Below are 22082 nucleotides of genomic sequence, written 5' to 3'. Positions count from 1 at the left end.
GGACCGTTTAGCTATTTGATTTGGAATTTTAGGACCCCTTTAGGTATAAAAAATAAAAATTAATGATTTGATAAAATATAGAAATTTGGCCTTTACTACTATAGCCCATAGAAACGCATTGAATAACACATTCATAAATGGCAAAAAAAGACAGTAGAAAAATGTATCATAAGGAATAAGGTTTTGACGTGTCTGTCCTATATCTAGGAGATACAAAAAAGCTCAGGAAATATTTGTGTTTTTGGACACATATTTAACCCCTTATTTTTCCATTTGTTTGTATGGGTTACCTTCAGACGAGTCACGAGTCCCGTCATACATATTAGTTTGTAGCTCAAACGGTTCGGACGCTACAGACAGAAATTGGCACATCAGCGTTACTGACTTCAGATGAGTCCCGTGACACTTGTGAGGGTCGTAGATCAAAACGTCTCTCATAATAGTTTGTAGGCCAAACCATTCGGACGCTACAGAAGTAGTGAGAAGGCTGCTGTAGCTCGGCCACCTTCTACCGCAGATACGGAAGGCCAACATAGGCAGATGCGGTGGATTGAGACGCAGCACATGCAAAAAATATCTCTAGCTTAACCTGACGGATTTTTGATGAGGATTTTTTATTATGTTACTTATATTGACGCACGGATTAAGGATACATTGGTCTTCAACATATCCAGTATTTCTAACAAGATACCTTTTGAATGTATCTTTGCCCATCTCTGGCTAGTGCAAATGACGTTACTGTAATATTCACAGTAACTTGCCACCAGCTTTCAGTAAGTTACTGGAAAATGCAAAGCAATGACACTAAAATTAGCCTACTATACTGTAAGAAAGTAAATGCTACTGTAATCATGTTGGCATTTTACTGTTATTACATGGGATTAGTGCAAGCAGGTTGGCTGCTAGTTATTTGTATATCACAGCATAGTTATGAATATTTTGTGTTTTATGTCACTTGCAGTACTAGATGCCTTAACAAAGGCTTCCAAACTGGCCACAGGGCATAACCGTTCAAATGGACATGACTTAATCTTCACCCATTAAAGGTTTAAGACCCACTGTCACTCTGATCTATGTCCTATATATATTAAATTGTTAGGGCATTACTACCACAAATCAGTTAAATTGGTTCTGCATTCTCACTAATGGGTGCATCAAATATAGCCACTTACAGGCACGCCTCAAAATATATTAGTGAGCCAGCGATTCTCTCACAAAATGTTCCACAATGGACCATAATTTACAGAATGCTGCAATAAATATACAGCATAACAGTACTTTGTTCAATTACATTTTAATAAAACTACAGCAATTGTTAAAAGTGAATATGTAATTATATTTTACAGCGTACCAATAAATATTTGGTGTGTTTATATCACTTGCACTTCTTGAGGCCTAAACAAAGGCTTCCAAACTGGCAGCGAATACAGGGCGAAATAGATCAAAAGGACATGCCTAAACACTCCCCCATTAAAGGTTTGCGACTTGCTGGCACTCTGATCTGTTCCCTATATACATTTAATTGCTAGGGAACTACTACCACATATCACTTCAATTGGTATAGCACTCTAACAGGTGGAACTAGTACAGCCTCTTATAAAGCACACCTCAGTGTTAATTAGAGAACTTTAACAAAAATACCATGCACCCACAAAAGGCTGTGGGGTGGTACTGAATTACTGATAGCACAGTAGTCAGTAAATGACTGTAGATTTACCAGAAAATGTTTCTACAGTCCAAAAATACAGTATGGTCCTGTATTATTTGGGTTGGTACAGAATTCCAGTAAATGTATTCTGTGGGGTACAGCATTCTCACTAATGGATGCTCAAAATATGTTAATGAGCCAGAGATTATTTTGCTGCCCACAACATTGCACTTTACTGTATTTGCTGTAATTGCTGTAATTTTACAGCAGTGTAGCACAATGCCATTGAACCCCCATAATGCATTGCTCTTTACAGGACTGTAATATAGAATTACAGTAGCTAACCCACAAAAGTTTTGCTGTAAATTTACAGCAATTTGTTAGTGTTATGCTACCAGCTTATGCAAACGGGAGTTAGCATTCACCAGATATTTTTCTAAAGCCGAAAATGACAACTTCTACATTCTGCAGTGAAAATAGCCAAATATATCAACATCTGATTTTTGTATCCACATTGTGGGTCTGTTAGAACACATACTGTAAATCATGACGGATTTGACGAATATCCACTTTGTTAGATCCGATTTTTTTAATGGCCGCCAATGATGGTGTCCTCATTCTATACCCCACGTTCTGCGTTCCATTGGTCTGTTTATTGCATGTATTCTCAATGGTTTATTTCCATGCATTGAAAGTGTTTTTTAGTCTAGGGCTAGGCCTAATCTCTGTCTGGGAAACTGGTATAAAGTGGAGAATATACCGTGCTTTACAGCTTTTTCTCCAGATTGTAAATTCAGAGTACGAGTATTGCCATATGATATACTGCAGTAATCATAACATTTAAAAAAGGGATAATGTATCACTATTGCAGATAGAAAATTCTCTAGGCATGAACATCTCAACATGATGCCGAGCAATAGAGAAAGACATACAAGTGCTATCTTGTATCACCTCGAGTGACTTTGATAAGCTGTTTTATCAATAACTGTTTCAGTAAATTGAGCACTTAATATACATTACATGTACACTGAACAAAAATATAAACGCAACATGCAAAAATTTCAAAGATTTTACTGAGTTACAGTTCATATAAGGAAATGAGTCAGTTTAAGGCCCTAATCTATGGATTTCACATGACTGGGAATACAGACATGCATCTGTTGGTCACAGATACCTTAAAAAAAAAGGAAGGGGCGTGGATCAGAAAACCAGTCAGTATCTGGTGTGACCACCATTTGTCTCATGCAGCGCCACAAATCTCCTTCGCATAAAGTTGATCAGGCAGTTGATTGTCGAATGTTGTCCCACTCCTCTTCAATGGCTGTGTGAAGTGGCTGGATATTGGCGGGAACTGGAACACACTGTCGTACACATCTATCCAGAGCATCCCAAACATGCTCAATGGGTGACATGTCTGGAGAGTATGCAGGCCATGGAAGAACTGGGACATTTTCAGCTTCCAGGAATTGTGTACAGATCCTTGCGACATGGGGCCGTGCATTATCATGGTGAAACATGAGGTGATGGCAGCGGATGAATGGCACGACAATGGGCCTCAGGATCTCGTCACGGCATCTCTGTGCATTCAAATTGCCATTGATAAAATGCAATTGTGTTCGTTGTCTGTAGCTTATGCCTGCCCATACTATAACCCCACCGCCCCCATTGGGCACCCTATTCACAACGTTGACATCAGCAAACCGTTCGCCCACACGATGCCATACACGCTATCTGCCATCTGCCCAGCTCATTTGAAACCTGGATTAATCCGTGAAGGTGAGAATTTGCCCACTGAAGTCGGTTTACGACACCGAACTGCAGTCAGGTCAAGACCATGTGCACAACATTTTAGAGAAGTAAGCTTTTTGTGCGTTCGAAAAATGTCTGGGACTTTATATTTCAGCTAATGAAACATGGGACCAACACATTACATGTTGTGTTATATTTTTGTTCAGTATACAGTATTTGCGTAAATACATTGAGTTTTCCCTTGAATGCATCAGCGAAATACAGACGGGCATCAGAGCTGTTATTTGTCAGCCAGAGAGAATGGTACTTTTACAAATGAACAGACAGTCGCACATGGTTTAGTAGACTGGGCCCTTATTCTGATATGCTGAATAATCACCTATGCAAGCGTGGGGACCAAATTATCCATCACCCACAACAAGCTAAATTAACTAAAACAACATATGTTGTTTTTAGTGTTTCTTGGCCTCATCTTCTCCTACTCCTAGATTGTCTTGCTGAATAGTTTAGTTTTTTGGTTTATTAGAAAATCTAATATAGAAACATAGTGATACAAGTCAATTTTAAAGACACAAAATGTGTCCTTGGTGTGCAAAGTAAGATGCATCGGATACCAATTTATCAGTTTGTGTTATCTTTACTTAAGGATTCATAAAGTGACTCAGAGTATGAGTACTGATATTGGATCAGTTTTGCTTTTAAGATCTTAATGAATACAATTAGCCAATGTGAACAGGACAGGGGGAAACCTGATCCTAGATCACACAGCAAATTATCCAGTGTTAAATAAATAACACAGTGTTAAATCAACACTGAAAGTGTGGAGTCTGTGGACCCATATATCAAATCAAATCAAATGTTACTTGTCACATGCAGCGAATACAACAGGTGTAGACATTACCGTGAAATGCTTACTTACAGCCCTTAACCAACAATGCATTTATTTTTTAATAAAAAAGTACAATAAAACAACAACAAAAAAGTGGTGAGATAAAAAGAGCAGAAGTAAAATAAAATAACCGTAGGGAGGCTATATACAGGGGGGGTACCGGTGCAGAGTCAATGTGCGGGGACACCGGCTAGTTGAGGTAATTTGTACATGTGGGTAGAGTTAAAGTGACTATGCATAAATAATTAACAGAGTAGTAGCAGCGTAAAAAGATGGGGTGGGGGTGGGGGTGGGGGTGCAGTGCAAGTAGTCCCGGTAGCCATGATTAGCTGTTCAGGAGTCTTATGGCTTGGGGGTAGAAGCTGTTGAGAAGCCTTTTGGACCTAGCTTGCCGTGCGGTAGCTGAGAGAACAGTCTATGACTAGGGTGGCTGGAGTCTTTGACAATTTTGAGGGCCTTCCTCTGACACCGCCTGATATAGAGGTCCAGGATGGAAGCTTGGCCCCAGAGATGTACTGGGCCGTACGCACTACCCTCTGTAGTGCCTTGCGGTCGGAGGCCGAGCAGTTTCCATACCAGGCAGTGATGCAACCAGTCAGGATGCTCTCGATGGTGCAGCTGTAGAACTTTTTGAGGATCTGAGGACCCATGCCAAATCTTTTCAGTCTCCTGAGGGGGAATAGGCTTTGTCGTGCCCTCTTCACGACTGTCTTGGTGTGTTTGGACCATGATAGTTCATTGGTGATGTGGACACCAAGGATCTTGAAGCTCTCAACCTGTTCCACTACAGCCCCGTCGATGAGAATGGGGGCGTGCTCAGTCCTCTTTTTTTTCCTGTAGTCCACAATCATCTCCTTTGTCTTGGTCACGTTGAGGGAGAGGTTGTTATCCTGGCACCACACGGCCAGGTCTCTGACCTCCTCCCTATATGCTGTCTCATCGTTGTCGGTATATACATATGGGAACAATGTTAAATTAACACACTGCTTAGTGCAGGGGTGTCAAACTCATTCCATGGACGGCCTAGTGTCTGCAGGTTTTTGGTTTTTCATTTTCAATTAAGCCCTAGACAACCAGGTGTGAGGAATTCCTTACTAATTAGTGACCGTTTAAATCATCAATCAAGTACAAGTGGCGCAGCGGTCTAAGGCACTGCATCTCAGTGCTTGAGGTGTCACTACAGACCCCCTGGTTCGATTCCAGGCTTTATCACAACCGGCCGTGATTGGGAGTCCCATAGGGTGGCGCATAATTGGCCCAGCGTCGTCTGGGTTTTGCCGGTGTAGGCAGTCATTGTAAATAACAATTTGTTCTTAACTGACTTGCCTAGTTAAATGAAGGTCAAATAAAATTTTAACAAGGTGGGAGCGAAAACCCGCACACTCGGCCCTCCGTGGAATGAGTTTGACACCTGGCATAGTGTAAAGCCTTATTCAAATATTTCCCCAGAGTCCCTTTAGAATAAATTGTAGAATTACCACCAAAGACTGTATTTGTAAGTGACAGAGACATGGTTGTTGCAGTCACCCATTTGCAGTCCTACGGACTGCACCAAGTGAGATCTTAAGCGAATATGTTAACATATTTTTTTTTTATTATACAGTACCTTCAGAAAGTACATATTAATACCCCTTGACTTATTCCATATTTTGTTACAGCCTGAATTAAAAATGGATTAAATTGACTTTTTCCTCACCTATCTACAGTGAGGGAAAAAAGTATTTGATCCCCTGCTGATTTTGTACGTTTGCCCACTGACAAAGACATGACCAGTCTATAATTTTAATGGTAGGTTTATTTGAACAGTGAGAGACAGAATAACAAAAAAAAGATCCAAAAAAACGCATATAATTTTTTTTATAAATTGATGTGTATTTTAATGAGGGGAATAAGTTATAGACTGATCATTTCTTTTTCAGTGGGCAAACGTACAAAATCAGCATGGGATCAAATGTTTTTTTCCCTCACTGTACACACAATACCCCATAATCACAAAGTGAAAACGTTTAAGAATTTATTTCACATTTATTGAAAATGAAATACAGAAACATGTCCTTTACATAAGTATTCACACCCCCTAGTCAATACTTTGTAGAAGCACCTTTGGCGGTGATTACAGCTTTCAGTCGTCTTGGGTATGTCTGAATCAGCTTTGAACATCTGGATTTGGGAATTTTCTCCCATTCTTCCTTGCAGATTTTCTCAAGCTCTGTTAAATTAGAGGGGGAATGGCAGTGAACAGCAATCTTCAAGTCTTTCCACAGATTTTCATTGGGATTCAAGTCTGGGCTTTGGCTGGGCAACTCATGGACTTTCACATTCTTGTTCTAAAGCCATTCCAGCATTGCTTTGGCTGTATGCTTTGGGTCATTGTCCTGTTGGAACGTTAATCTTTACCCCAAGCTAAGGTCGTTTGCACTCTTCAGCAGGTTTTTAATCAAGTATTTATCGGTATTTGGCTCCATTCATTGTTCCCTCTATCCTTAGCAGTCTCCCAGTCCCTGCCACTGAAAAGCGTCCTTATAGCATGATGCTGCCACTACCATGCTTCACGGTATGGATGGTGTTAGACAGGTGATGAGCTGATTCTGGTTTTCTCCAGACATAGCGCTTTGCATTAATTTTTAGTGATCCAACTGACATTTTAGTCATTTAGCAGACGCTCTTATCCAGAGCGACTTACAATTAGTGAGTGCATACATTTTTCATACTGGCCCCCCGTGGGAATCTTTAGGCCAAATAGTTACATTGTCTCATCAGATCCCAGAATCTTTTGCCTTATGATCTCAGTCTTTCACGTACATTTCTGCAAACTCCAGGTGTGCTGTCATGTGCCTTTTTCTCAGGAGTTGCTTCCTTCTGGCCACTCTCCCATGAAGCCCAGATTGGTGTAGAGACTGTTGTCCTTCTGGCAGGTTTTCCCATCTCAGCCAAGGAACTCTGTAGTTCTCTTAATGGTCATTGGGTTCTTGGTCACCTCCCTGACCAACATCTTTCTTTCCCGGTTGCTCAGTTTGGTCGGACGGCAGAGTTGGGGTAGTTCCATACTTTTTACATTTCCCAATGATGGAGACCACTATGCTCTTGGAAACTTTCAACATTTGAAATTGTTTATACCCTTCCCCAGATACAGTGGGGGAAAAAAGTATTTAGTCAGCCACCAATTGTGCAAGTTCTCCCACTTAAAAAGATGAGAGAGGCCTGTAATTTTCATCATAGGTACACGTCAACTATGACAGACAAAATGAGATTTTTTTTCTCCAGAAAATCACATTGTAGGATTTTTTATGATTTTTTTGCAAATTATGGTGGAAAATAAGTATTTGGTCAATAACAAAAGTTTCTCAATACTTTGTTATATACCCTTTGTTGGCAATGACACAGGTCAAACGTTTTCTGTAAGTCTTCACAAGGTTTTCACACACTGTTGCTGGTATTTTGGCCCATTCCTCCATGCAGATCTCCTCTAGAGCAGTGATGTTTTGGGGCTGTCGCTGGGCAACACAGACTTTCAACTCCCTCCAAAGATTTTCTATGGGATTGAGATCTGGAGACTGGCTAGGCCACTCCAGGACCTTGAAATGCTTCTTACGAAGCCACTCCTTCGTTGCCCGGGCGGTGTGTTTGGGATCATTGTCATGCTGAAAGACCCAGCAACGTTTCATCTTCAATGGCCTTGCTGATGGAAGGAGGTTTTCACTCAAAATCTCACGATACATGGCCCCATTCATTCTTTCCTTTACACGGATCAGTCGTCCTGGTCCCTTTGCAGAAAAACAGCCCCAAAGCATGACGAGTTGAGTTTTTACCAAAAATAAAAATACCTTATTTACATAAGTTTTCTGACCCTTTGCTATGAGACTGGAAATATAGCTCAGGTGCATCCTGTTTCCATTGATCATCCTTGAGATGTTTCTACAACTTGATTGGAGTCCACCTGTGGTAATTTCAATTGATTGGACATGATTTGGAAAGGCACACACCTGTCTATATAAGGTCCCACAGTTGATAGTGCAAGTCAGAGCAAAAACCAAGCCATGAGGTCGAAAGAATTGTCCGTGGAGCGCCGAGACAGGATTGTGTCGAGGCACAGATCTGGGGAAGGGTACGAAAAAATGTCTGCAGCATTGAAGTTCCCCAAGAACACAGTGGCCATCATCATTCTTAAATGGAAGAAGTTTGGAACCACCAAGAATCTTCCTAGAGCTGGCAGCCCGGCCAAACTGAGCAATCGGGGGAGAAGGGCCTTGGTCAGGGAGCCATGAGGTTGCTCTGACAGAGCTCTAGAGTTCCTCTGTGGAGATGGGAGAACCTTCCAGAAGGACAACCATCTATGCAGCACTCCACCAATCAGGCCTTGATGGTAGAGTGGCCAGACGGACGCCACTCTTCAGTAAAAGGCACATGACAGCCCGCTTGGAGTTTGCCAAAAGGACTCTGACCATGAGAAACAAGATTCTTTGGTCTGATGAAACCAAGATTGAATTCTTTGCCCTGAATGCCAAGCGTCACGTCTGGAAGAAACCTACGGTGAAGCATGGTGGTGGCAGCATCACGCTGTGGGGATGTTTTTCAGCAGCAAGGACTGGGAGACTAGTCAGGATCGAGGGAAAGATGAACGGAGCAAAGTACAGAGACATCCTTGACGAAAACCTGCTCCAGAGCGCTCAAGACCTCAGACTGGGGCGAAGATTCACCTTCCAACTTCTAAGCACACAGCCAAGGCAACGCAGTCAAAGGTGCTTCAACAAAGTACTGAGTAAAGGGTCTGAATACTTATGTAAATGTGATATTTCCGGGGGGGGTTTTGTATACATTTGCACAAATTTCTAAAAACCTTTTTTTGCTTTGTCATTATGGGGTATTGCATGTAGATTGATGAGGGGGAAAACAAACAATTTAATCAATTTTAGAAAAAGGCTGTTACGTAACAAAATGTGGAAAAAGTCAAGGGGTCTGAATACTTTCCGAAGGCACTGTATATGTTTCACCTTTCATCTGTGTCTGGTGTTAGCTAGTTACTGGCTAGCTAGGTCTTCAGCCAGCATGGAACAAAAGGGGGGGAAGGGTCATTCAAAACTCAGACGCAGTTGTCAAGTCAACACATCAGTTCTGCTTTTAACTGCATCACAAGAGACATGCCAAACAGGAGATATGTCAAATGTGATATCATTAATGCAATTACAATGTTTGAGTTGCTTTATGTATCACCAAATGTAAAATGTATTGCAACACTGCTCACTGTTTCCAAGTTGCTTGAAATAGGTGTTTCAAAGAGCTTTCAGTCAAGGTGAGCTTATGAATATAAGCTCCCTTCCCACTCAGCCTGTTTTTTCAAACTTCCTTGTAGTTAGCCATGAGAGAAAGTACTTTTCAGAATGAGTATTATGGACCTTTAACACTGTTCCACTCTGTCCACAGATTTCACACTTTCAGTGTTGATTTAACACTCTGTGTTTATAGTTTTTTATTTAACATTGGGAATTTGCTGTCCAGCACTCCTACTCCAAGATGCTTAAAGAATATGGGCCGAGATATCTTTGTGTTTCTTCTACATCCTTGTGAGTGTATTTGTTCAAAGATTTATGCTATATATCTGGGGTGGGGAAACTATGGCCGGATAGTTATATATATTTTTTTGTGGGGGGTTTATTTTATATTTTAATAAAAACTCCAGGCAACTCTTGAACTTCTAAAACTAGATAGAAAGTATTTAGAAATTGTAACGGACCTATATATTTTCAAATAATTGCCCTTTTCATGAAAGGTGGAATACTGTTAATATAACTGTGTTAGTGCATTTTTTTGTGAATTTATGTAAATCACAAAGCTCATTTTAATTTCCTGTGGCGCAGTAAAATTCTCAGCAACAAAAGAGTGATCAAACTAAGATCTGTAGGTCAAAGATGTGTGTTGGAAAACTTTGGTAGAGCATGGGTGAGGTAAGGCCTTGTAGTGCTCATGTGAATTTCCTTAATTTTTCGGCTTCAGACCTGCCTAACTTCTCTACATATTCTCACTTCTGTTTTAATATTATTCATGATTGTTTGTGTTGATGTTTTCTCCAGACAACCCCAGCCTCCTCAGCCACGTCTCAGTCACGGTGCAGGTGTTGGATGTGAATGACAACCCTCCTGAAATTAAAACAGACAAGGAGGTCGTTGTATGTGAGAGCTCGAGGCCAGGACAGGTGAGCATCACGCACGTACACACGAGTGGAAGGGGCGGTGGTAAGGTGCAGCTAATACATTTTTTAGAGTGAGTTTAATCGTGTCACCATGGCAACAAAAACTTGAACAAAAGAAGATAACTACCTTTTATTTAAAAAAATTGTGGGGGGGGGAGTCAGAAAGTTAGAGATTGAATGAAAGTGCTACTCAATAAATGAACACCGAATAACAAATATTAAAGATGTTTATAACTTGCAGATTAGTATCTAAAAAATAGATTTAACGGAAAATTAACTGGCAAATTGGCAGTTCGCCTTTTCAAGGTGGATAGGTATAGTGCACACAGTTTAAGTGATCCATATTGAAGTAGCAGCAGAGTACAAAAATACACTTAAAGCGGCAATCAGCAGTAGAAACAATGAGTATGTTTACTGCACATGCACAGTAAAACCTCAATATTAAACTGATTGTGGCAGTAGGCAGATTATGCAATAGTCATGTAAACACCTTACTCTGCTTATCTTAATCGGCGTAAGGTCAAAATCAAAATAAGCAAACTTTCAAATTATTAGGACATATAAACACCTTATTTGATCTGCGTATATGTCAGCACCGGTAGCGCAAGCCTCCCTTGTTAGCGCGAGTGGAGTGAGTTCGGAACAATTGAATGTATGCATCTTCGAAATAGTTTTCACATGGGCCTCCCGAGTGGCGCAGTGGTCTAAGGCAGTGCTAGCTGTGCCACTAGAGATCCTGGTTCGCGGCCATTGTGGCGGCGCACAATTGGCCCAGCGTCGTCCAGGTTAGGGGATGGTTTGGCCGGCAGGGATGTTCTTGTCCCATCGCGCACTAGCGACTCCTGTGGTGTGCAGTGCACGCTGATACGGTCACCAGGTTTACAGTGTTTCCTCTGACACATTGGTGCGGCTGGCTTCCGAGTTAAGTGAGCATTGTGTCAAGACAGCAGTGCGGCTCGGTTGGGTTGTGTTTCGGAGAACGCACGGCTCTCGTACAGGAGTTGCAGCGATGGGACAAGACTGTAACTACCAATTGGGGAGAAAAAGGGGTAATAAGAAATAGTTTACACATACAGACTTTATAGGTTCGAACTCAGAATCAAATACACTAACTAAAAATAACGTGGTAGAATGTTTATTTTGATTTGGAAATGTTCTGCATTTATCAGAGTGCCATCAGGTAGCCTGATTTCAGATGTGTCCATGTAAACAGAATTATTAGGGACATCTTTCTTCTTGCAAAGCATGTAAATGTTTTAATCAAACTATTATATTATATCTATCCACAATCACATTTATTGTGTGCATGTAACTGGGTCATTCCACCAAATCGGTGCCTTTTGAGAAGTGTAACTTGGTAAAAACAAACTAGAAAGTATATTTCACCTAATTTTAACATTCTGTCATAAAGAGCAATGTTCAACTTCATATTATATATTTTTTTATCTCATCTCAAGAGGTTAAATAAAAAAGACTATAGTAAGTGCCAAATAAAGTAACAGGGTTGAAGATGTCATCTGAAATCAGCCATAAATCCCCTTGTGACGGTGGAATGAAAGCTTGTTGTGTGCAACAGGGAGGGGCAATTAAATGCAAGCAAAAAAAAAAAAAGGAAATTGCTCAAATATTTCAAGCCTCTCCGTCTATGGGTTCAGCAGGGGTGTCAAACTTATTCCACAGAGGGCCAAGTGTCTGCAGGTTTTTCCTTTCAATTAAGACCTAGACAACCAGGTGAGGGGATTTCCTTACTAATTAGTGACCTTAATTCATTAGTAAAACACCAGGGTGGAGCGAAAACTCGCAGACACTCGCCCTCCGTGGAATGAGTTTGACACGTGGGTAACAGGGTTGACGTGTTATGCTCAACCCGCTCAGTTTTCCACCACAAAACACCAGAAAATTGCCAAAAAGAGTAGAACTAGTTCACCTGCTTTTACACTATGATTTCACTAATAGATGTTCAATATGTATTTAAAAATATATATTTGGTCACACTTTATATGGATAGTCATACTATACCTATACTGGTACTATACTGGTCATACTATCAACAAACTATCTACTGATAAGCAACTGACTATCTGTTGATAAACAACTGCTTGTTAAGGTTACGGCTAGGGTAAGGTTTAGAATAAAGGTTAGAGTTAGGGTAAGGGTTATGGTTAGTAGATAGTTAGTTGAAATGTTACTGATAGTCTGTAGACTATCCAAATAAAGTGTTAACAAATATTTCAAAACGAGAGTTCAGCTCATGAAACAGGGTTGATCTTAAAGGTCCCGAACAGTCAAAATCAAATCAAATCAAATCAAATTGTATTGGCCACATGCGCCGAATACAACAGGTGCAGACATTACAGTGAAATGCTTACTTACAGCCCTTAACCAACAGTGCATTTATTTTTAACAAAAAAGTAAAAATTAAACAACAACAAAAAAAGTGTTGAGAAAAAAAGAGCAGAAGTAAAATAAAATAACAGTAGGGTGTCAGAGTGGTGTGTGTAGATGAGTGGAAAGGAATCAAGCGCAGGAACCAGGAGGACTTCAACCGTCTTTTATGTTACTGTTCAACACGTGAACAAAATAGTCGCCTACCCAACCGGGTGGCGCAAAACAATTACGCACAACACAGTGCGGAAATACACATGAAAAGCGCACGCAGTGCGAACTCTCGGGACAAGCCAACAACGAGAGAAAATAGACCATACAGAGGCAGTCTGACAACAAACAATCACGCATAACACCTGACCCAAACACACGAACTAAATAAGGGAACAATTAAGACACAAATAAGGGACAGGTGTTATGAACGACAAAACCAAAAGAACATGAAACATAGAACGGTGGCAGCTAGTACTCCGGAGACGACGACCGCCGAAGCCTGCCCCGAACAAGGAAGAGGAGCAGCCTCGGCCGAAACCGTGACAGTACCCCCCCTTGACCGCGGCTCCAGCCGTGCGCCGACCCAAGCTCGGGGGCGACCCGGACGACGCGGAGCAGGGGCGCGCAGGATGACCCCGATGGAACTCGGTCAGTAGGGACTGGTCTAAGACGTCCCTCCTTGGCACCCAGCACCGCTCCTCCGGGCCGTACCCCTCCCACTCCACGAGATATTGAAGACCCCCATCCGGCGTCTAGAATCCAGGGATGGACCTCACGGTGTGCGCCGGAGCCCCCTCGATGTCCAACGGGGCGGAGGAGTCTCCTCAATCTCAAAGTCCTGGAGTGGACCAGCTACCACCGGCCTGAGGAGAGACACATGGAACGAGGGGTTAATATTTTTGTAATCAACAGGTAGTTCTAACCTATAACTCACCTCGTTCAATCTCCTCAGGACTTTAAATGGCCCCCACAAACCGCCGACCCAGCTTCCGGCAGGGGCAGGCGGAGGGGCAGGTTTCTGGTTGAGAGCCAGACTCGATCTCCAGGTGCGTACACTGGCCCCTCACTGCGGTGTAGGTCGGCGCTCGTCTTCTGTCGACGATGGCACGCTGCAGATGGACGTGTGCAGCGTCCCCACGTCTCCTCCGAGCGCCGCACCCACTCATCCACAGCGGGGGCCTCGATCTGGCTCTCATGCCATGGTGCCAGAACCGGCTGGTACCCTAACACACACTGAAAAGGGGTTAGTTGGGTGGAGGAGTGGCGAAGAGAGTTCTGTGCCATCTCGGCCCAGGGCACATATCTCGCCCACTCCTCCGGCCGGCCCTGACAGTATGACCTCAGAAACCTACCCACATCCTGGTTGACACGTTCAACCTGCCCATTACTCTCCGGGTGGTACCCCGAGGTAAGGCTTACCCGAAACCCCCAACCGTTCCATAAATGCTCTCCACACTCTAGAGGTGAACTGGGGGCCTCGGTCAGACACTATATCCTCGGGTACCCCGTAATGTCCGGAAGACATGGGTGAACAGAGCCTCAGCGGTCTGTAGGGCAGTGGGTAGACCCGGCATGGGAAGGAGACGACAGGCCTTAGAGAACCGATCCACAACGACCAGGATGGTAGTATTCCCCTGTGAGGGGGAGGTCGGTAACAAAATCCACCGAGAGGTGGGACCAGGGTCGTTGTGGAATAGGCAGGGGTTGTAACTTACCCCTGGGCAAATGTCTGGGCGCCTTACACTGGGCACACACCGAACAGGAGGAGACATAAATCCTCACATCCCTAGCTAACGTTGGCCACCAGTACTTCGTGCTAAGGCAGTGCACTGTCCGGCCGATACCCGGATGGCCAGAGGAGGGGGACGTATGAGCCCAACAAATGAGGCGATCGCGTACCTCGGCCCGGAACGTACGTCCGACCCACAGGACACTGTGGAGGACTCGGGTCGGTGCGTAACGCCCGCTCGATCTCACCATCAACCTCCCACACCACCGGAGCAACCAGACAAGACTCCGGTAGCATGGGCGTGGACTCAACTGACCTCTCCTCTGCGTCATACCGCCGAGACAGAGCATCTGCCTTCCCGTTCTGGGACCCAGGGATGTATGTGATCTTAAACACAAACCGGGCTAGGAACATAGTCCAGCGAGCCTGGCGAGGATTCAGTCTCCTAGCTGCCCGGATGTACTCCAGGTTACGATGGTCAGTTAGAATGAGGAAAGGGTGTTGAGCCCCCTCGAGCCAATGCCGCCACACCTTTAGGGCCTGTACCACGGCTAACAGCTCCCTGTCTCCTACGTCATAATTCCGCTCCGCCGGACTGAGCTTCTTTGAGTAGAACGCACAGGGACGGAGTTTAGGTGGAGTGCCAGAACGCTGGGAAAGAACGGCCCCTATCCCGGCCTCTGGCGCGTCCACCTCTACTTGGAAGCGGTAAAGAGGGATCCGGATGCGCCAACACCGGCGCCGAGGTAAACAGGTCCTTTAGTCTCCCAAATGCCCTGTCCGCCTCAGCTGACCACCGCATAAGCGCACCCGGACCCCCCTTTAACAGAGACGTTATGGAAGCTGCCACCTGTCCAAAACCCCGGATAAACCTCCGGTAATAATTCGCAAAAACCCAAGAACCGTTGCACCTCCTTCACAGTGGTTGGGGTCTGCCAATTACGCACAGCTGACACCCGGTCTACCTCCATCTTCACCCCTGACGCAGATAACTGGTAACCCAGAAAGGAGACCGACTTCTGGAAAAACAGACATTTCTCTGCCTTGACATATAGGTCATGCTCCAACAGCCTCCTCAATACTCGGCGCACCAGGGCTACATGCTCAGCACGGGTAGGACTATACACCAGAATGTCGTCGATGTACACAACTACTCCCTGTCCCTGCATGTCCCGGAAAATCTCATCGACGAAGGATTGGAAGACTGAGGGAGCATTCATCAACCCATATGGCATGACTAGATACTCGTAGTGTCCGGAAGTCGTGCTAAACGCTGTCTTCCATTCATCGCCCTCTCGAATGCGTACCAAGTTATATGCGCTCCTAAGATCCAATTTTGTAAAGAACTGCGCACCGTGCAGTGACTCCGTCATAGTCGCAATCAGAGGAAGTGGATAGCTGTACTTCACTGTGATCTGATTGAGACCGCGGTAATCAATACACGGGCGCAGACCTCCATCCTTTTTCTTCACAAAAAGAAACTTGAGGAAGCGGGTGAAACGGAGGCCCGTATGTATCCCTGTCTAAGAGACTCAGAGAGGTATGTCTCCATAGCCTTTCTCTCCTCTTGAGACAAGGGATACACATGGCTCAGCGGGAGAGCTGCTCCTGACTGGAGATCTATCGCACAATCCCCCCGTCTATGAGGCGGCAGCTGCGCCGCCTAGTCTTACTGAACGCCAGTGCTAAATCCTCATACTCGGGGGGAATCTGCAGTGCTGGCATTAGATTCGGACTCTCCACCGAGGTCGCCCCTATGGAAACACCCAGACACCGCCCCTCACATTGAGCAGACCACCCTTTAAGAGCTTTCTCTCGCCACCTAATAATAGGGTCATGAGTCATCAACCAGGGAAGACCCAGCACTACCGGATACGCAGGAGAGTCAATCAGATAGAGCTGAATTCTCTCCTCATGACCCTCCTGCGCCGTCATCCGAATGGGTGCTGTGACCTCCCTAATCAACCCAGACCCTAACGGACGGCTATCTAGGGCATGGACGGGGAAAGGCTTATCCACTGGAAGGAGGGGAATCCCTAACTCTATACAGAACTGGCGATCTATAAAATTCCCAGCTGCGCCTGAATCTACCAGCGCCTTATGCTGGGAACGAGGTGCAACCTGTGGGAAACAAACAGGCAAGGTTAGGTGCACGACAGAAAGCTCTGGGTAAGCAGGGCGCCTACTCACCTGGGGGGGACCCCCCCCAATGCGTGACCTGCCATCTCCCTCACTGGAGGACCCGCCCCAACACCTAGCCACGGTGTGCCCTCCACGACCACAGTTGGTGCAAGGGCCGGGTCCCCTCGGGCTCCTCCTCCTCCGTTCCCTAGCGCCAGCACCTCCGAGCTCCATAGGGCTCGGCTCGGAGGTGCTGGAGAGTGGAATGGGCGAACCCCCCCTCCGGGACGCCCACGGGTGGCGAGCAGGGTATCCAGCCGGATGGCCATGTCGACCAGCTGGTCGAACGTCAACGACGTGTCCCTGCACGCCAACTCTCGCTGGACGTCCTCCCGGAGGCTGCAGCGGAAATGGTCGATATGGGCCCGCTCATTCCACCCTGCATCAGCCGCTAGGGTCCGAAACTCTAAGGCAAAGTCCTGGGCGCTCCTCATCCCCTGTCGGAGGTAGAATAGACGTTCCCCCGCCGCCTTCCCTTCCGGTGGATGGTCGAACACAGCACGGAAGCGGCGGGAGAACTCCGCATAGTTCGTGGTAGCGGCGTCCATTCTCCTCCACTCGGCGTTGGCCCACTCCAACGCCTTGCCGGTGAGACAGGAGATGAGGGCTGAGACGCTCTCGTGTCCCGAGGGCGCCGGGTGTACGGTGGCGAGGTAGAGCTCCACCTGCAGCAGGAATCCTTGACACCCGGCAGTGGAGCCGTCGTACGCCCTCGGGAGCGAGAGCCGAATCCCACTAGGTTCCGGAGATGAGACAGGGGGGCTGACCGATGGGGCTGGTTCGGTTCTTGGAGGTGTGGGAACCCCGCTGGTCTCCCATCGGTGCAGAGTATTCATCACCCCCTCCAGGGCATGACAGACCTGGTTGATGCGGTCCTCCTGACCACGAAGACGTTCAGCCATCTCGGCTGTCGGCGCGGTCGCTCCTGCTGATTCCATGGTGAAGATGCGTGATTCTGTCAGAGTGGTGTGTGTAGATGAGTGGAAAGGAATCAAGCGCAGGAACCAGGAGGACTTCAACCGTCTTTTATGTTACTGTTCAACACGTGAACAAAATAGTCGCCTACCCAACCGGGTGGCGCAAAACAATTACGCACAACACAGTGCGGAAATACACATGAAAAGCGCACGCAGTGCGAACTCTCGGGACAAGCCAACAACGAGAGAAAATAGACCATACAGAGGCAGTCTGACAACAAACAATCACGCATAACACCTGACCCAAACACACGAACTAAATAAGGGAACAATTAAGACACAAATAAGGGACAGGTGTTATGAACAGACAAAACCAAAAGAACATGAAACATAGAACGGTGGCAGCTAGTACTCCGGAGACGACGACCGCCGAAGCCTGCCCGAACAAGGAAGAGGAGCAGCCTCGGCCGAAACCGTGACATAGGGAGGCTATGCCGGTGCAGAGTCAATGTGTGGGGGCACTGGCTAGTTGAGGTAGTTGAATGGATGAATGAAATCATTGGATGATATTTGGATAAAAACCAAAGTAGGACTGCCAAAGATGAAAAATTACTGTTGCTTCTCACATTGACAAAGTTTGATCATAAAGTTACTGGTCTTCTCCCCCATGTCAAACAATTGGATTCAGGAGGCGGGATAGAGGCAGGATTATTAAGGTATTTTTGTGATATCACAAAAAGCCTTATTTTAATCAATCAATCACATTTTATTTATAAAGACCTTTTTACAGAAACCCAGCCTAAAACCCCAAACAGCAAGCAATGCAGATTTTAATGCACCAATGGTAACGTCTTATTCTCTTACCTAATTCAAATAAGTACCGCCTTGTAACCAACATCGCAGCAGGCGTGTTCACAGAGGGGCGTTGTTTCCATAGCTAGGTAGCTAGTCTAGTAGTGCCAAAATTTGACTGCAGTGTGTCAGCAAATATAATTAAGAGGTTTACCCTATTCATCTAAGGCAAAGATACTTATAGGTTTCTGCTTCATCTGTGTCTGGTGTTAGATAGTAACTGGCTAGCTAGGGAAGGGTTGCCTAAAACTCTGAAACAGTTGTCATGTCATTACATCAAGAGACATGCCAAACGGAAAAGTCATACAATCTTCTTGACATCATTGTTAGTCATGATACAGTATATCAACATTATCTGATAGTCAGTATACATATTTAATGACAAGTACCCTGACTACACCCTGTAAAGTCTTAATTGAAATTCTCCAAGATGAACTAGCTAGCATGATAAACAGTGCTGCCAACTTCATTTGTTATACAGCCCACGTTTTGTCTATATTGATGCTAATACAATAACCAAAAAATAATAATTGTGAAACCATGATGTGATGTATGACAGGACTGGATGTTGCATGCAATTTCAGTGTTGTTTGAGTTGCTTTGTGTATCAGCAAATTTGCTTGAGATAATATCCTGCAACACTGCTCACTGCGTCCATGTTGCTTGACATAGGCATTTTCAAAGAACTGCCAGCCAAGGTGAGCCCCCTGCCCACTTAGCCTTCTAGTTCCCTGCCCACTGGGTCGGTCTTTTCAGAGTTCCTGGTAGTTTGACATTAGAGAAATTGCTTTTGAAAAATGTTGAGAATTCTTTAAAAAAAACAAATTATATTATCGGTGATGTTTTAGTAGTCACTCAAAAAGGTATTTTACATGGGAATCAGAATGACAGTTCGGGACATTTAAAATGATGGACAGACACAAAGGAATCACTAAACACATTTTACAGGAAAAGTTTTACAGTGTAGGACTTTACAATAATGGGGAAAACTTGGAGACATTTTGTGGTTGAGTGAGTTAAATCTTCATAGAAGTCACAGAAAGTGCAGCAAGGGACATTTCAAAATGCAGAGTTTTGGCACTAGCTAGTCTTTATTCATATAAAAAAAACAGATTTATTGAATTCTCCATGTGGTCTACATTAAAGGGCACATACTTTCTATGTATAATAGGCTTTTAAAAATGCTATATTGGTGATCAATTTCTACTTAAAATATCAAGGGATGCAAAATGCACTCTTTTCTTGGAATAACCCAACCACTCTCAAATTCATAGACAGAGCTATGGATGCAAGGACTGACCATCCATGATATCAAAATTCTAGTTTTAACCATGTTTTGAGGCTGTATAGTGTTTGTTTACATTTACTTTGTTTACAACCATTCAAGTAAAACAAGGATTCTGATGGGGTACGACAGTTGAACTAAGCTCATGAGGTATTTATACATTCTTCAAGAATCAATGGGTACATATCATTAATTAATTCAAGTCCTAAAAATGGATGTAGCAACTTCTGATTGCCCTTTAATAAGCGCTCTTAAGCAGCCCAGGAGCACTTGTACTCTAATTCCAATGTAAGTTTCTGAATGCCTTACATGTTGGCAGTTAAATAGGCTGGCAGTCAAAGCGGTAGCAGTTTCGTGCACCTCAAAACATTTGTGCACATCAAAACGTTACCCACAGTGGCAGGATCTGCCGGGTCAGCCTTCTCCTGGGGTGCCTCTCCCTGGGCTGGTTCTCAGCCTCTTACCAATTAAGGGTAACAAGCTGACAACAGTGCAGAAGGGTCATCTATGAGAGCACCCATCAGGCCTTTGATGCTAACTCCAACTGGCTGGGAGGCTGGAGCAGTACGTTCTGGAATATATAGGCCCTCAACAATTCAGCTTCCATCACAAAGAAATGTACGGTGAGGACAACAGATGGTTGCCAGACAGAAGTGTTTTGAGGAGACAGGGGCTGCGTCTGAAATGGCACCCTATACCCTATATATTACACTACTTTTGACCAGAGATCTATTGACCCTGGTCAAATGTAGTCCACTATATAGGGCATAGGGTGTCATTTCAGACACAGTCAGGGTATTTGTTAAGTAGATGATAATGCATGATGCATAGGTCTGATGCATGTGATCAGAATAACTAAACAAAACTGTGAATTATATATCCGCTGCAAACATTTTAAACTGTGGTTCTTGTCATTTTGAGTATTGAGGACTGACTTCTGGATGTTCACTTGTTAGCTATGCATGAACATACAGATGTAGGATCTTTAATTTGATCACTCTTTTGTTGCTGAGAAGTTTACTGCACTGCAGGAAATGCCGACAAGCTTTGTGATTTACATAAATTCACTGAAACAGTATTGCACTTTTCATGTAGCCTACTTTTGGCCAGCTAATAGCATAACCACTGATCAAGAAACATTATAATAATAATAATATGCCATTTAGCAGACACTTTTATCCAAAGCGACTTACAGTCATGCGTGCATAAAAATGTTTTTATGTGTATGGGTGAACCCACTACCTTGGCGTTACAAGCGCCTTGCTCTACCAGCTGAGCTACAGAGGACCACATTTTTATTATGGAATAAACGTTCAAATCCTGTTGCTGCAGGATTATATTTGCTGTGACAATTAAGGTCAAATTACGATCCTACATCTTATGAGCAGCCGACCATAAAATATGCTTCATTTTTGGTTAGCACTGTTTTTAATATGAAGACAGGTCATGACTCATTATTAGTTAGCTATTGATGTATTATCCTCTTGTTGTTCTCCTGGTAAACAACAGGTGATTCAGACTATCACTGCAGTGGATAAGGATGACTTTGCAAACGGCCAGCGATTCTCCTTCTCTTTGCTGAGCGGAATCCCTGTCAACCCCAACTTCACCCTCAAGGACAACGAAGGTATTTATTGCATTCAATATCGTCTGTGTGCATTTCTTATGAGTTTTCTCTAGCTCTGCCCTTTGGCTAAACCTCCACCCAAGGTTTCACATTCAACCACTCAATACCAGATATCTTTAGATACCTGCGACTTGTAAATATAAAGATTTTGATTGTCAAACATCACAGTTAGGCACTGTTGACATTTCAGGGACCGAAATATCAATGAGGGCTCATATTATGTGATTTACTCAAAACATTAGAGTGCCATAAAAGGGTTGGAATAGAAAGTTTGGGACCGTTGTTGTTGCCAAACAGATGACTTGCTTTAGTCCTTGCCTCTCTCTCGGTACTGCTCTACCACTTGCCTTATTGTATTGTGTACTAAGGCAGAGGCCGAGTGAGCGGTGAATAGTTACCATGGCAACTGGCAGTAAGGGGTGAGTGTCAGGTGGATAGATAGGCTACTTACCTTAGCTAGCTAAGACCCACAGGTTGGTTTCTGTGTTACACTCTTTTCTGCAGACGGTAGACCCAATAGGTAGGTAGCCCTGGGAGATGAGAGTTCACAGATCTCTGGATGGATCCCTGAGGAACAAAGAGGAAGGGGAAAAAAAGCGAAAGAAAATCAATGTGATAATGGGAGATAAGGCTGTTGAG

The 22082-nt window shown here is 44.2% G+C and overlaps 1 protein-coding gene across 1 annotated transcript in view; it reads left to right on the top strand.

The window, feature by feature from the left end:
- Positions 1-22082, top strand: part of LOC121549972 (cadherin-18) — a 222335-nt gene that overhangs the window by 183308 nt on the left and 16945 nt on the right. The window contains exons 9-10 of the mRNA XM_041862003.2: positions 10355-10476; positions 21326-21443. Coding sequence (XP_041717937.2) covers positions 10355-10476; positions 21326-21443 — 240 coding nt within the window. The remainder of the gene's footprint in view (positions 1-10354; positions 10477-21325; positions 21444-22082) is intronic.

This window comes from Coregonus clupeaformis, chromosome 34 (genome assembly GCF_020615455.1).
Source record: "Coregonus clupeaformis isolate EN_2021a chromosome 34, ASM2061545v1, whole genome shotgun sequence".
Taxonomy (NCBI): Eukaryota; Metazoa; Chordata; class Actinopteri; order Salmoniformes; family Salmonidae; genus Coregonus; species Coregonus clupeaformis.
This window is presented reverse-complemented; position numbering and strand designations above follow the sequence as displayed.